The following is a 17,483-nucleotide window of genomic DNA, read 5'->3' as shown; positions in this document are numbered from 1 at the left end:
ATAGGTTCAAAAGACAGTTATAAGAAACCTATTTTCTCAAGAGGATTCAGGCTTAGGCTACTGTGTTCCAGTATTTCAAGTTGACTGCCAATTACTAACCATCAATTTATAAATAAGTTATTTTTTAAACTTTTTGATAGGTATGTGTGATGTAGCCAACTTTGTGTCACACTGACTCACACACCAACAGCCTGGAGATACCTAGTTCAAAAGTAAAAGAAATCTAGTTCCTTCTAGAAGGATTACGAATATCTTATTGATTCAGTTGCTCATTTATTGCAGAGATGACGGAAGGACGGTGCAGTCATGGCAAACGCTTATTACCTGCTGTGACGTCCCTCGCCGGATGTCCAGGTTGGGAGAGACTCAGCTTGAGTTTTCCATCATTAAGAACGAGGATGAGAGCCCCTGGCCCGTGTCGAAACTGAGAGGTCAGCAGCAGCCCTGCCCTGTTCCACGTTCGAAACTGGAAAGCGACCGACACCTTGTCCTCCCCGGCAGAGCCCGGCAGAGCCAAGTAACTCCTGGAGCTCAGAAAAGTCACGGGCACAATTTGAGGGTGTGAGCACGAGAAGGACACATTTCCCTGTGGATACAGCGGAAGAGGATTTAGGAAGGGGCAGGAGGGACAACTTTACTTCATTAAAAATGGGCTTTCCAAGATTTGCAGTTTCCTATCAACCTTCTAGCAAACTAGGACTTAAGAACTAGGCTCCCCATCCAACTTAAATCCAGATTTATCTGATAGGTCCCTCAAACCACAGCACTGCCCTAACTGGGCAAACGTATTTCTGAGTCTTTTAGGGAAGCTGTGTCTCCTCCATTTCTGGACATCGGCAAAGGAATCTCTTTCCCAGTCCTCGTGCTGGGCAAGGGATACAACAGAGGAGACAGATATCTTCCCTCAAGGTATTAGACATTTATATCCAGTATGAAACTCAGCACCAAGAACCACATACTCCGAGAACTTTCCTGCACTGTCCTTGGTTGTGTAAACGTGCTTATAGGTCTGTCACTCAGGTGACATGTACATCTGACTTAGGTGGGCCACGAGCTTTGACCCATCTGACAGAAAGGATGTGCCGGCCTGGCCATCCCAAGGGCTGGCTGGCTGCCTCTCTGAAGCTCACACGGGCCGTGTCAGCCAGTGCGTTCACCCAGCCTAACGTCTGACCTGCCTGGCAGGCTGTTGTTATTTTTATTTCATTCTATTTTACAAAAAAACACAACTTTTATCTTTAGATTATGTCTATTGCTCCAGGAGCAAACTTATTTTTAATCATAGTGCTTGGAAAGAAGGAACTTAAGTTCTTAAAATAACTCCAGTTAAGATCTCTACAAGTGGGGCACCCGGGTGGCTCAGTTGGTTAAGCGGCTGCCTTCGGCTCAGGTCATGATCCTGGGGTCCTGGGATCGAGCCCCACGTCGGGCTCCCAGCTCAGCAGGGAGCCTGCTTCTCCCTCTCCCTCTGCCTCTCTCCCTGCTTGTGCTCTCTCTCTCTCTCTCAAGTAAATAAATAAAATCTTAAAGAAAAAAATCTCTACAAGAATTTTTCCTGAGATTGGATAAATTTTCATAAATTCCAGAGGAACATAGGCCCAAACATTGCCCTTCCTCTCCAAAATATATCATGCAAAGAAATACAGTAAGATGGGACTTAAAGAGCAGACACCAAAGCATACATATGATAAAAGCACTGTAATCAAGTCAATATGGTATTGGTGTAGGAATAAACATAGCAGCAGAGCCCAATAACTAACCCATAGAAAGACCTGAGAATATATGTCCAGCCAGTATGTAATGAAAGGTATGATTCAACCCTGTGAACAAAGGTTGCGCCTAGTTACTAAATAGTGCAGGAACAAATGGGTACCCATAAGGCATAAAATTTCAACTGATCCACATAAAGGATAAATCCTAGACATCAAAGACTTAATTTTTTTCAATTTTAAAATAAGTAAAACCAACTTAAAACTTTTTATGGGAAAATCCATGAGACTATATCTAGAGTCTAGGTTTTCAGAAGCATTTCAAAGCAAGACCGAATATTACAAAGCTATAAAAAAAAATACATAGACACATTGACCACATATAAATAAAAACATTTATATACTCAACATAGCATATCACATTTAATATAAAAGATACAATATATAATATATAATTATAACATGATCTTATATTTAATATAAAATTGATTAATCTGAAAAAGTATTTGGATCATGGATGAAAAAGGGTAACCTATCAAACATAAAACTCTCTTATAAATTGGGGCACCTGGGTCGCTCAGTTGGTTGAGTGACCGACTCTTGATTTCGGCTCAGATCATGATCTCAGGGTCCTGAAATTTCTCTCCCTCTGCCCCTCCCCCACACGTGCTCTCTCTCTAAATAAATAAATAATATCTTTTAAAAAACTCTCATAAATTGACAAGAAAAAAAATTAATAAAACTAAAAATGGCAAAAGAATAAGAATCAACAATCACCAGAAAAGCAAATCTAAACAGACAAAAGGTTATTTCATTCATCAGGAGTCAGATAGCAACAATCAGGTATTAGTTCATGTCCACTGAGCTGGCAAGAGCCTGAGAGCTGTCTGACGACATGTGGCTGCTTGAAACGTGAGGGGAGGGCTCTGTCGTACATTGCTGGTGACAAATGTCATGTTACAGGTTTTTCTTGGAAAACAACCCAACAACATTTATTAAAATCGAAAGCTATATAAAACTTTCAACCGGGAAATTCTACACCTGAAACCTTTGCCATCAGAATAAAAGACCCAGTATCTGAAAACAGAGGCGTGATTGCCTATTTGTGGTAAAACAGAAGCAGAAATAAAGCAAACGTCTTGATTAGGAAATAACTTTCCTAATGGAACCCTGAGCAGTCATTACAACAGAGAGCTGCAGCTGATGGCTGGAAAGAATCCCTACAAGGTTAGGGGCGCTTGGGTGGCTCAGTCAGTTGAGCATCTGTCTCTTGATTTTGGCTCAGGTCATGATCTCAGGGTCCTGGATCCAGCCCCGGGACGGACTCTGCGCTGAGTGTGGAGTCTGCTTGAGATCCTCTCTCTTCCTCTCCCTCTGCCCCTCACCCCTCATGCTCTCACTCTCTCTCTCTCTCTCTAAAATAAATAAATCTTTTTTTAAAAAAAGCATTTACACAAGGTTTAGCTGAGTTAGAAAATCGAGATGGAGAAAAGCTTACATAAAACAATCCCATTTCTGTAAATGATGCTAGATACGGAGGCATCGATATTCACAATTATGCGTGTGAAGCTGAGGGTACTGATCCGTAGAGAATTCAGTTATAATGAACCAAAAACATGGAAGGACAGATGCTAGCTTAGTAACACGCCAGCCTGGGTGGAGGGCCTGCAGCCGTGTGGAGAGATGGAAATGTGGCAACACTCTGACAGGGGTTAACCTGCTTCAAGATAACACGCTCCTTACTTGCTGACCTAAGTTCCCAGATCCATAGCAGACAGACCCCTGGCCTTGAGGATAGAAGGACCCGAACTTTCCCAGCTGCCTGCTTGAAGCCACATCTACCTTCTGAAAAGCCAGCAATTTTTCTGGTAAAATGTTTTTCTGTTTTAGGTCACACGAATGATTTTACTAACCTCCCTTTGTGCATCTGTGGGCTCTGCCTCCCTTTGCTGAAACAACGGAGCATTCCTGCACATCACAAAAGAGGAACCAGAGAGCCCCTGAGCACTGAGATAAGGTTTGTGGCCAGCATAATGGAGTCTGCACGTGATCAAGAGACGCTGCAGACCACCGCTCTCCCTTTATTGCCGAACTCCTAAACCCCTCTAAAAACCCCTGGCAGAAACCTTGCAGTTGGCCTTTGAACAAGAGTCCACCTTCTCTCCAGGTTGCTGGCCTCAAATTAAATTAAGCTCAAATTCTTTTCCAATCAAAATTCATCTCTGGAGTATTGGCCCTCCGAGCGAGTGACAGGCAGCTGAACTTGGAATTCAGTAACAGGAGAAAGAAGCAAGAGGAAATCAATCACAAACAGAGACCCTGCACTGAAAAGTCTTTATTCGAATGCACTGTGACATATTTACAAAAGCATGCATCTGTTTCCATACACGTGTAAAAACTGAGAAACCTGATGGGGAGGAAGGGAGGGCACTTGTGATGAGCACCGGGTGATGTATGGAAGTGTTGAATCCCTAAACTGTACACCTGAAACTAGTATTTTATGCTGTATGTTAACTAACTGGAACTAAAATTTTAAAAAATTAAATTTAAAAATTAAATTAATTAATTAGTTAATTAAGTCAAATATGAACTAAAAGGCATATATGATTGGCACATCCCCTGCCTTCAGAAGAAACATATTCTAAGACTGGATCAATCAGACAAGCTGCAGTTCCCTTTTCTCTAGACCTCGCATATACACTTTCTTACCATGATGAGGATCTGTGGTTTGTGTTTCTTGGACAATTCAATGACATCCACTCCATTATAGTAGAGATTTTCAAAGCAGCCGTGAAAGTTTTTATGTGGGAATGCCACTGATTTTCCGTGTCCAGGAATCCCTCCAAAGCTGATCTTAGAAAGAAAAAATGACATAAATAATATTGTTTAATGATTTTCTGATTATCTGCCTAAAACATTTATGCTTAGCAGGTACAGGATAATTGCCTCAAATCTATCTGGCATTATTTTAACATTATCATGTTAATTTCAAGTGAAGTTTTAGATGTCGATGTACCAATGCTTTCTTTATTATATTTAGATAAGTAGGTTAAATACCCCTTCTTGCAATTTGCTACTCAAATGGCTATGTCACTTCAGTTGACGGGGAATATTGTACATTCATTTCCATGGTCACTCCTGATCTGTGTGACAATGCAGCTGACTGTGTTGACATTCTACTTCATAAACCTTTCTAGAACCCAGACTTCAGGGTCCTGGTCTTTGCCATGATGCTGCTGATAGGTTAGAATAATGAAGCCATTGATAATCTCATTCAGGACCAGGCTCTCCAGCTGGTCTCCTCTGCTGAGGCCACTTATACTAAATGGATGTTGAAATCCTCCCATTTGCTCTGATAGATGTGCTGAGCAGAACTGGCAGAACAAAAGGTGCACTTCAGTGCAGGTTAGATATGAGTAGGCAACGTGCTGTGAATATGTTGAGCCTGTAAGTATCCCAAGAAACAGTATTTTGAATCACGTGCTTTTGGCTCGCTTGTTCCTCGAAAAAGCAGGTTGGAATATATGTTGATTACTTCTCCAAAGTACCCTAGATTGCTAATTCTGTTTAGGATTGCCCTAAAACACAAAGAAATCTCCAGGGGAAAGGTTCACAGCCAACACCAGATGTAACACAGAAGAACTGTCCGAACAAATGCATTTTCACGTGCACCCGTCCTACCGATAGCTCTTCATCTACACATCTCCCAGATCTAGTGACTACTTCCTCTCATGTGAAAACTAACACCTATGAGTGCTACACCGTTTCCACAGTGCACGTGTACATCTCCCACCACGCCGACGTCACCCGTGTGAAACGTTTCTAAAAAACGTTCCAAATTACTAGCAAACGGAATGTCTCTGCGTCGCGGTATTTTCTTAGAAGGTTATGGTGCATTTAAATAATAAAATCTGTAATACTTAAAAAGTCATGTTCACACCTCATAATCAAGATCCAAATAGCTGGACTCGCCCTTTGCCTGGAAATGCTGAGTGTGCCTGTCCACAGTGAAGTTGACATGTGTATTCAGGAGCTCGATGAGGACTGAATGCCAGTGCTGGTCATCCAGCAGGCTGCCCAGGGTGAGGGTCACACAGGTGTCAGGGGAGGGCAGGTTAGCATGGCCTAGAAGGACAGGAGAAGCAAATGAACCACTCCATCCAACTCAATATGGCTGCCATGTGGGAGGTCAGCACTTCTCCCAATTACTTTCCTTACATCCTTCTATCCCGAGAACTGGTCAGCTGCTTTTATCTTAGCCTTATATACGACCTTCTCTCATTTGTGAATGATTTTTTCTGTTTCATGTTTTTATTATTATTAATTATTGCATTTTCGAAAATATCTTCTTCCTAGAACCTCATGTACCTCATAAATTCAGTGACCCACCCTTGTCTTTACATTACCAGGTTATTTACTGAACTTCACAATATTACCAGGTTATTTACTGAACCAGGTTATTTACATGTCTTATACAATTATCAAGCTATAAAATTTTTACATGTCTTTATATGTCTTTACATGTCTTACACAATTATCAAGCTATAAAACTTCTTACAGTAACGTATATTCAGCATACATGCATATTGTCTATAGTATACCTCAACTGTGGAGCGACCATGGTTCCATTTGCCTAGACCGTTCTGGTTTACACCTATTGCTTCAGAGTAATTATTTATAGGGTCTTCTTTTTTTCTCAAAAGTGTTCTGTTCAGGATAAATTAACTACTTAACTGTGAAAAACTAAGTATAAAAAGATACTTTCATCTACATAAGCATATTTTCGAAAACACCCACTTACAGTTTCTTACCTGAATTAAGGGATAAGATGAGTTTTCCTTTAACTAACTCCAGGGTGATGTGTTTGCCATTTTGTCCTTCTCTGTGGAGTAGAATCCCATCAGTCTGCCTGGTTTTAAATTTCAAAGAAATAACATCTTTTGTTGGACTCACGGATTTCTGATTAAATGTGTATAGCAAGGAGCTTTTTCCATCAAAATTAACCATCTCAGATCCTACAGTGGGAGACATTAAAAAGTAATCTAAGTATAATACATCTTTACTCATGCAATGAAATGAGCAAGTCGACACAAACACACACAGACATAATACATCTCTGGTTTGTTTAGTACAGAGGGAAAAAATGGTGCCGCCAATTCTCCCTTGATACCAGTAGTTGAGATCCCTAAACTCCTCTTTGCCTTTTCTTTTTTTTTTTAAAGATTTTATTTATTTATTTGAGACAGAGAATGAGAGACAGAGAGCATGAGAGGGAAGAGGGTCAGAGGGAGAAGCAGACTCCCTGCCGAGCAGGGAGCCTGATGCAGGACTCAATCCCGGGACTCCAGGATCATGACCTGAGCCGAAGGCAGTCGCTTAACCAACTGAGCTACCCAGGCGCCCTCCTCTTTGCCTTTTCTGACATTTTCCTTAACATGTATCATCTAGAAATACTTCTGTTGACCAAGCCCAATTGCTTCTGCCTTTGCATTGGCCACTTCTCATCCTGTAAACAATGAAGATCAGTAAAGAAGTTGAAGTCACTCCCCGCTGCATCACATCATGGCTACAAAGCTGCCACTGTCCCTCAGCTTTCTGATAGTCTTATTTTTCCAGCTATCAAGGTCACTTGCATTCTCTTTATTGAAAAAGTTATATTTTATCATTAACGTAAAAAGAACATTGGTCAAAGCAATTGAAGACAGAACAAGAGATCCACAAAGGGACTCATATTGCCCAGAAAAATATCTCATATTTGTCATATTTCACAAGTAAAAAGACAAGACATTATTGTGCCTTAAAAAGACAAAATCATATGATTTTACTCATATGTGGAATCTAAAAACAAAAGAAATGAATAAACAAACAGAAAGCAGAATCAGACCTATAAATGCAGAGAACAAACTGTTGGCTATCAAAGGGACGGGGTGGGGGGATGGGTAAAATGGGTGAAGGGGAGTGGCAGGTATGGGCTTCCAGTTATGGAATGAAGAATATAAGTCATGGTATGAAAGGTACAGCTAGGAAATATGGTCAACGATATTGTAATTGAGTTGTATGGGGACCCGCGGCAGCTACACTTGCGGGGAGCATCGTATAACCTATAAAGTCATCAAATCACTATGTTGTACACCTGACACTAACGTAACATTGTGTGTACACTGCACTCAAATAAAATTTTTAAAAAGAAAATTTTTAAAAACGTGTATGTGTAATAGATGAAGGTGTAAGAGAAACCCAGTGAAACAGGAAGTTGATGTCTTTTGAGCCAATGATACGATGTTGTTTATTTAACTTCACAAAAGCCTGTGGCTAATGTGCACTGGGACCTGCATTTCATTCAGATGAACCAAAATATTTACAGTAAGTCCTTTATGTTTGCAACTCTAAGGAATTTATTTCATGTGGCCACCTTTTGAAAATTCAGGAGTTTGATTTTGATTTCTATACATGGTGGAAAATACATAAACATGGTAGTGTGTCTAAAAATCATGGAAACAAGCAGTTATTCATCACTGCATAGTTCAATGCATGTCTGATAAAAACATAACCCTTTGTAAAATTCAAATGATGTCCTTTAGTGTGTCAGATGACTATAAAGTAATGAGAATTTTATAATGAAGGATTTAAATGTTTTCACATTTTACTAGTATAGTTTATCCGCCTGGATGTCACTGAAAGGCAATAGTAATAATTAAGGCTCATTTCTGCAGTTAGTGAAGAAGAAATGTTTGTTCCATGAATGATTTTGTCAGGCTTATTTTGATCAGATCATGCCTGTCCCCAGCTTCCTTGTTGCCACTATTGTTTTGTAAGAGTAACATTGGTCTTCTAGGGATGACGATGTCCTGGCGTGTTGGCTAAGCACAGAATCCTGGGCTCCATCCCAGAGTTGTGACCCTGGTGGCCCGGGGCAGGACCTGAGAATCTGCATTTCTAACGTGTCTCCTAGCGATGTTGATGCTGCTGGTCTGGTGACTACATATGAGAACCACTGCTCTAAAGAACCTAAATGATATTTCCTGGACATTCCCTCAGGCAAAATGGAGTAGTGAAAATTTATTGGATTCGTAGAAACACAAAAGAATGGCCTTGAAACCCTTTTGTTCTCATGTTTTCCTTTTCTCTCCAGTGAGATCACTAACACTTGTACCTAGAACAATCAACCACATGTTAATCATCACATCATATCTTATGAGGTGCATTTAACATGTATTTTGACAGGTTTGCTAAGCCTTTAAGGGGTCTGAATTATAACCTAGATATGTCGTCAACTGAATAAAACAAAACCACTTCAAACAATATATCTTGTAGTATTCCTGGTAGTTTCACTAAAATCTTAAATGATAACAAATGTAAGCTCAGTGTAGAGGGTAAACACAGCACAGATAAAATTCAGGAATTGCTTTTAGAAATCTGGAATGTGAGGTTGCTCCTTCTCTTCATCTGAAATGACCCATATCACTCTGCAGCCTGTTCGGCTCCACAAGCTAATTTTTAAAGGTTCTTTAAAAAAAAAAAAAGTCGTGGCAGAGATCACAGGTGCCCACAAAGCCAAAAATGTATGCTGTCTGGCCCTTTACAGACGCCTGTCATCCCACACTCTGCGGCATCAACCAGTGATGGTTTTTGTGCTGGATTCCTGACTGCTTCCAGGTGGCCATGATAAGAACCAGCTCACAGCCAGACGTTGCGATCCTTCTTCAATTTAAAAATTAAAAACCCTATTTTAGATGGGAAATCACAAATTTAATTATTTTTGTTGATCTGCCTGTTGCATAATTCAATACACTTCATTTGTGGCTATTCCTGAATATATATTTATGAGGTCAAAAAATAGGTAAATATTTTGGCTCCTGTGTAGTAATATAAAAGATTGGTTTTATATGGACAGTCTTCCATAGCTTCAGATTCTGCTTTGGCAGGGATTTTGCTTTGGCAAATACAGTTTTGTTATGAAAAGACCATTTTCCCCCACTTTTCCTCCCTCCCCTCCCCTCACACTGCCCTGACTTAATTTCCATTCATTCCCCAAGTACAGCTCCATTTTCATTTATTTTTTTTAAGATTTTATTTATTTATTTGAGAGAGAGATAGAGAGAGAGAGAAAGCATGAGCAGAAGAGGGGCAGAGGGAGAGGAAGCAGAGTCCCCGCTGAGCAGGGAGCCCGACATGGAGCTCGATCCCAGGACCCTGGGATCATGACATGAGCTGAAGGTAGACATTTAACTGACTGAACCACCCAGGCGCCCTCCATTTTCATTTAACATGGGTGTAGCGCCCACCAGGTGCAGGGATGCTGGGATGAAATCCAAGGGGACAGACATGGCCTGGCCCTCCCAGAGCCGACAGTGCTTCCCTCACCTTCTCACTTCTGCTGTCATGAAAAGAATGCATTTCTCCAGGAATATCCTAGTCTTACTGTGGGTTGCTAAGGAAACTAGAGACAAGGAAGCTCACAGTCAGGATGGAGGAAGTAGGAGCAAGGGGACTCTTCTCTGGGGAAGTGTCTGGAAAGAAAGAATGTAAGACCTTAGCAATCATATGGCTCCTGTCACATGCAATTTACAGATAGGCACCTGAAAGTAGCCCACATGGTTCAAACAATGGGCTATACTGTTGATCAAGAAGCCCTGGTGTGGAGCCCACATGATAAATAAGAGTACACATTATCACAAAGATGACTTACAACAGGAATATTTAGATTGGAAACTCAATTTTAGGCCTTGTCAAAGAGAATCAATTCTATAAAATGTTGTTTACTAATAAACGTTCATAAATCAATCTGAATATCTGAAAACAAACTGACAAGTCACTAAATATAAAATAACATTTTTAAACATGTGTCACTCATACACAATTTTTAAAGGCAATAGATTTTTTAAAATTAAACCAAAACATCATATTGTGAGACAGAGAATACTTAGCCCAGTGAATTTGTAGCTAGCTAGCTAGCTAGCTCTCCAAGTGCAGATGGGGGACAGCCCCAGGCAGGCCCCCTTGAGTGTAATCTCCACTAAGTAGAGGTTCCCCTCACCTTCATGCCACATGTTAGTGATAGTCATCAAATTATAACTTCAGTTAATAAAACTAATAATTATCAATTAAAATCATATAAAATTAGAAAAACACTTCCTATTTTCAATTAAGTATCGCATTTTCTATTTTGGAATACAGGTTCTGTACTCTTACAATAGATGAAACTATTGTTTCCCATTCTAATTCATAATAAGTGACCTCTGTTTCAAGTACCCCAATTATTTAATTAGTTGAATTACATACAAAGACATTTTTCATGAAGCCTTCTCTTCAGAGTTAAGTGTGATGCTAAGCGGTAATTTAATGCATTATTTTGGTGTTTTTATTCAAATAAAAAATGTTAGAGTTGATTATTTGTATTAATTATGGGCATTTAAAATTTTATTATATTTATATTACATATATTTGTATTACATATATTTATATTACATATATAAATTTATATTTATATTATATATATTTATATTTGATGACTATCACTAACAATATTATGAAAAAAAAAAGGGCCCACACATACTAGCCGTTTAGGGAAAGAAATCCATTTTATCAGTAGTGAGACTAAATTTGTACTGATAGACTCATAGCTTCTGAATCTGGTCCCACAAACAGCCTTTCAGAACAACACAGAGCAGTAGCTCAGAGAAAGGGCTGGAGTTGCCCTGTGAGGGTCCAAATCCTGATTCTATTGCGGAAAGCCTTAACCCATCTGTGCCCGTTTCCTCATCTGCAGAGGATGAAGAGGCCTTTCCCACACAGCATTGATACGGAGTATTAGCTAAGTCACCATCTAGACAGTGTGTGCAACAGTGCCTGAAAAACGGGTGTTGGCTACATTATTATGTTAGGGTGCTGGGTGAAGAAAAGGAAGTGCCACAAGAGTGAGAGCCGTGTTTATGACTTCCACTCCTGACCAAGATGGAGTAACCAGATTTACTCTCTCACTTGAAGCCAGAAAAAAATAGTGTGTGGGGGGAAATGGGGGGTGGCACATAAAACAATGGTCTTCATGATGCCCAAGAGATGAGAGACATACAAGATGAGCCCTGGAACACCACTTGGGGCACTGCCTTAAGAGAGTTTCCAGGTCACAGGGCAGGAAGGAGAAACTGGGGCAGATTCCAGCAGACGCCCTGAGAAGAGGGGACAGGGTCAGGGGTCTGATGGGAACAAAGCACCTGGAGTCCACAGGCAGAGCATGGAGCAGAGAAGGATAAACAGTGAGAACACTGGTGATCAGCATTCAGCAAAGAACTGATCAGTGCATGCGAGTGATGAAGCTCATCAAGACCAGGAAATGAACCATCTAAAAGCATGAATGGGAAAGAGTGCTGGCATGAACACAGCATTGGGAGCAGTACCCACTGTATCATCCAGTCTGGAAACCTCACCAGTCTTTGCCATTGGGTGGAGGGTCTTACCTCAGTGGTGAGAATAATTACCCTAGACCAAACACTGCTCTGGTTTGCGCTAACAAATTTTAAAAGTAAAACCTAAAAGGATCAAATCCTTTCAATTCAGGGTATCCTCGAAGAAAGCTCAAGCTATAAGAAAACAAAAATATCCAGCATCAACAAGGTAAAAATCAAAATGTCTGGCATCCACTCAAAAATTTTCAGGCATACAAGGAAGCTGGAAGGTATGACCCACAATGAGGAAAAAAAAAAATCAATCAAAACAGAACTGACACTGATATTATAATTAGCAAAGAAAGACATTAAGGTAGTTGTTATAACTGTCATCCATATGTTCAAAAAGTCAAGAAGATACACAAAAGATACTTTATTTTTTTTAAAAGATTTTATTTATTTATTCATGAGAGACCGAGAGAGGGGAGCAGAGGGAGAAGCAGGCTCCCCGCAGTGCAGGGAGCCTGATGCAGGACTTGATCCCAGGACCCTGAGATCATGACCTGAGTCAAAGGCAGATGGTTAACCAACTGAGCCACCCAGGCGCCCCACAAAAGATACTTTAAAAAAAAGTGAAAATTACAATGTCTGAGTTGAAAAATACACTGAATGGGATTACTGGCAGATTAAACATTGCAGAAAAATAGACCAGTGAACTTGAAGACACATCAATAGCAATATTTTCAAGTGAAACAAAGAGGAAAAAAATAATAATTAAAAAAAAAAACCAGGACATCAGTGAAGTCACGTAAGAAAACAAAGTCAAACAGCCTAATACATGTTTTATTTGATGATAACTGGGTCTTTTAAGGAAAAGAGTGAAGAGAAAATTTAGAAAAAAATATTTGAAGAAACAATGGCTGAAACTTTCCAAAGCTGATGAAAACTATAAACCCACAATTCCAAATAACCCAATGAGCTCCAAACACAAGAAACAGAATAAAACAAAACAGAATCAGACCAGAAACAAATTGCTCAAAATCTTAAAAGCAGCTAGAGAAAAAAGGGAATGTCACATCCGGAGAAACATAATTACAGATGGCGGCGGATTTCTCAGTGGAGAGGATACAAGTGTGGAAACAGAAGAGCGCCATCTTAAACCTGATGAACAAAAAAATGTTACCCTAGAAGTCTATACTGAGTTAAAGTAACATTCAAAAATGAAGGCGAAATACCAACTTTCTTCAGACATACAAAAAGTGAAAGATGCCTCACCAGCAGATCTATGCTGCAAGAAAACATTAAATGACATCTTTGAGGGGGAAGGAAAATTATATGTGGAAATATGGATCAATACAAAGGAAGAGAGAACATCAGAATTTACATGGGTCAATGAATGTGTTTATCTCATTGTATATGAAACACAAACTCTTATATTGCATATAAAATAGAATGTTAACATCAGGCTTATAAATATTGACACTTGCTGAGGTTGCTAAATAAAACCTATAAATTTTTGCTGCAACAGTCAATACATTTTTTAAATAAACATAATATTTTAATTTTTTTTTAAGTAGGCTCCATGCCCAGCATGGAGCCCAACGTGGGACTTGAACTCACGACCCTGAGATAGAGACCTGAGCTGAGATCAAGAGTTGGACGCTTAACTGACTGAGCCACCCAGGTGCCCCAAATAAACACAATATTTTAAAATGGCCAATTACATGTTTTATTCCCTCATTCTCTTCCCTGCGTACCCATTTTATTTTTAATGCCTGATTTGACACAGGACTAGAGTGTTACGTGGATGACTGGTAGATCCCCATGGTGTTGGCCATTCTGTACCTACGTATTCCATATTCCTAAGGATTCATGCACTCCTTTCCTTCCTCTTTTCTCTCCTTCTGTCCTCCCCTCCTTCTTTCTCCCTTCCCTTATTCAAACAATCAACACACAAATAAACGTAAGATTACGTTACGAGAGAACACCACATCATGGGAATGATACAAGCTCAAGGGAATGCTTGAGAAGACACCGACCATGAACATGGGTAGTCGAAGTAGAAAAAAAGGAAGAGAAGACCTCCCAAAGAAGAAAAACAATCGAGAAAGAAATGAAGGTGGACCTGGGGCCAGTGTCGGTGTCTGTGGCTTCAGAGACCTGCGTTGAGGATGTCAATGTGGAATTGATCAGAGTGTGTAACTGTTACTGAAAATTTAAGAAAGCGGAGGACACCCAAATGGAGTTCTTTTTAGAGTGGGATACAAAGCCTAGAACAAGTCTGTGGGGAATATGGCACTGGACACACGGGGCTGCTGGAGGGAACGAGGGACTCTAAGAAGACCCCATATACTCCACGTCCACTCTCGGAGTCAGGGAAAGGGAGGGATTTTCAGGTAGAGAACACGTGTGTGCCAAGCCAGGAAGCAATGAAAAATGCCTGGTGTTTATAGGAATAGCGAATATAACTGTAATTGGAGTTTAAAGAAATGAAACCAAAAAGAGAAGTTGCATCTAAGAGACATTATATGCCAAGATAAGCAATCGGACATTTTCTCAATATCAACAGAGCAGTGAAAATAGAAATGGGAGGAAAAAAGACAATAATTAGCTCTTTGGGCTATAAACCATATCATATTCAATTACTGTCAAAAATAAAAGTACAAAGCTTTATGCTTGAACAATTATTAATAATAAAAATGAAGACCATACAGAGACCCCACTATTAAGCAATGTACTCTGTCTAGTTTTACAAGTCGTGATGATTATTATCAGTCTACAGTTTTATGCTAGGAGCCCCCTGTGCCCGACAGCTCGTGTTTGCTGAATTTAGGATGCACGCAAGTCCTTCTGGGGACCAGGCCGGCAGCTTTGTTCTCCCTGGTACTGACCTCTAACCCAAGGAACTGGAGTAGTATCTCCTCACGAAGAACATCAAGCTAATGGCAAATTGCCATCAAAGAGCATGTTCTGCTTTGAAGTCAGTAAACCTGAAGTTGTTTCCAAAGTAATGGGAGAAAGGAGAAGCTAATTTTATGGGATCAAAGAGAAAACAGAATATCGGGTGTCCCAGCCGCTTGCAGCAGTGAGCACGTTCATGGATTTCAGAAACAAAAGGAGGGAAGGAGATGGCCAATGGAAAGAGGGAAAAAAGGCTGAGAGCATCGCAACACCATCTCCGCTGAATGTTGCACGGAAATGCCAACCAGAGACAGGGTTTGGAAATGGAGTGAAAGCGGAGCCTGTCCTCGGGAAGACAGATGGAGCTGAGGCCAAAGGGGATCCTTGAATCTAGGATGGGGTTGCTTCTGGGATGGTGAGCCTCACCTCCAAAGGCCTCATTGTCTGTGGGGTTAACAAAGGGGTTGATGGTATCGTTGCTATGCAGCCCCTCCCTGCTCCTTAGTGCCCACACCGTCCCGGATCCCTGAGCCACCAGAAGCCGAGATTCCTGCAGCCACTGTGCGCATGATCCTTCCTTCCTCCTTCCTGGAAGCCCCTCCCACCCCCAGCTCACCTCCCAAGCCCTTCACTTTGAAAACTGACTGACCGCTCTACTCCCTAGGCCCCAAGTTCGTGTTCCAATATTTTACATTTGTTTTGTGCAATTTTATGACTTCTCATAAAGTCTTGACAAAGAAAAGCAATCATTTTAGAAGGGCCCCCACATCCATTCCCTAACACAGTTCTCTGCAAATAGCAAGTGTCCGATAAATTCTTATATGGCACGGGAGGGAATAAAGAAATGAAAGCCTAAATAACATAGTAGTTATGAGAACCAAATTTGGGGAAAAAGACATAGTTTTTAAATCCTAGATCCAGTATATAATAGTTCTGGCAAACATCTCCATTTCTCCAAGGTGAAGATTCTTCCTCCTCTGACGCAGAAAGCTTATTACTATACCAGATCCATTTGGCTGTTGTGGGAGTTGAATGAGAAAATGTCTGTAAGGTAGGATCTGACACATTACATATTTTGCATATGATAGATCTTACTGACACTTTTCTGCAAAGCTAATGCTCTGATCAGGTATGAAATGAAGTGTGACCAAAAACCCAACCTCCCAAGATGTTCCCATCCAACATACTCTTTGGGTTATTCTCCAGTTTTCTAGATTTTTTGGAATACTTTTTTTCTTTTGGACTCATTTAAGAAATTCCAGTATATTCCAGATCATCAAAATGGCAACTGTAGAGTCGATTCCCCCACAGATGTCACTGAATGCGTTTCTGCTTGTGTTCATGCTCACGTTGGCTGCAACTTTTGTCACTCTTCTCATTAGTGGGGAAAAGAGGGAAGACACAACTCATAAATGATGTTCAAATGAAGGTTCACATCAAGGAAAGCGGGGATTCAAGCGGTGAATATGGGAGAAGCACGGAGTCATTGCGGATTACGGGGAAAACAAGATCACCTGCTGTCACCTGCGTCCCCACACCAGAGTCACCTCAGTGTCCGAGAACAGCACCATCCGTCACAGTGAATTACTGTTGTTAACTTGAACCTCGTTATTTTTATGATGCACCCACTCTAAAATAGGGACCCTGCTCTCCTCTGGGAATCTAGGATTCTGAGGCTCAACTGGGGCGCACCTCTACATTCAACTAGAAAATAACCAAAGACAGCAATATCCAGGCTTTCCATAAAAAACAGTTTTACATACAGGGATATTTAAAAGGCTGAAAAAAGTCAAGCTCGGTTTTCAGCCTGGCCTTTGGAGCATGTCCCTCTGTCACTGATCTTGGCAGGGGTGGGGGGCTGCTGGGAGGATTAAACACCACTTACGGTATGTGCATCCATACACTTCTATCCGCATCCCGATCCTGCCCTTAGGGTTCCAGGCTAAGGGGAGGAAGCGCAGGAACCTGGCTTCGAAAGGAGGCTGGAGTCGGTAATGCACCACACTGTCCGCGTTTGTGTTTCCTGGAAAACCCTGGTTGAGAAGGGAGAAAGGGATCAATGTGTCTGCAGAACACGGAGTTCACGTCACTTCTCTTGCCCAAGAGCGATGGAGGCTTCACTCTGTTAATATGCAAAAGGCTGCCTGCTTTATGGAAATGCTGCTAATGTTTTTTGGTTTTTTAAATTTTTCTTATTGTTATGTTAATCACCATACATTACATCATTAGTTTTTGATGTAGTGGTCCATGATTCATTGTTTGTGCATAACACCCAGTGCTCCATGCAGAACGTGCCCTCTTTAATACCTATCACCAGGCTAACCCATCCTCCCGCCCCCCTCCCCTCTAGAACCCTCAGTTTGTTTTTCAAAGTCCATCGTCTCTCATGGCTTGTCTCCCCCTCCGATTTCCCCCCCCTCATTCTTCCCCTCTTGCTATCTTCTTCTTTTTTTTTTTTCTTAACATATATTGCATTATTTGTTTCAGA

The 17,483-nt window shown here is 40.8% G+C and overlaps 1 protein-coding gene across 1 annotated transcript in view; it reads right to left on the bottom strand.

Annotated features, from left to right (window-relative positions):
* The window catches only part of LOC102750747 (contactin-associated protein-like 3), a 152,765-nt gene that overhangs the window by 77,197 nt on the left and 58,085 nt on the right, over positions 1–17,483 (bottom strand). Inside the window, exons 4-8 of the mRNA XM_081804056.1 lie at positions 16,881–17,028; positions 6,521–6,724; positions 5,650–5,834; positions 4,419–4,562; positions 325–586 (exon numbers count right to left, since the gene is read on the bottom strand). Coding sequence (XP_081660182.1) covers positions 325–586; positions 4,419–4,562; positions 5,650–5,834; positions 6,521–6,724; positions 16,881–17,028 — 943 coding nt within the window. The remainder of the gene's footprint in view (positions 1–324; positions 587–4,418; positions 4,563–5,649; positions 5,835–6,520; positions 6,725–16,880; positions 17,029–17,483) is intronic.

This window comes from Leptonychotes weddellii, chromosome 14 (genome assembly GCF_054177405.1).
Source record: "Leptonychotes weddellii isolate Sample4059 chromosome 14, ASM5417740v2, whole genome shotgun sequence".
NCBI classification, from domain to species: Eukaryota; Metazoa; Chordata; class Mammalia; order Carnivora; family Phocidae; genus Leptonychotes; species Leptonychotes weddellii.
Note: the sequence above shows the minus strand (reverse complement) of the source record. Positions and strands in the feature narration are given on the sequence as shown.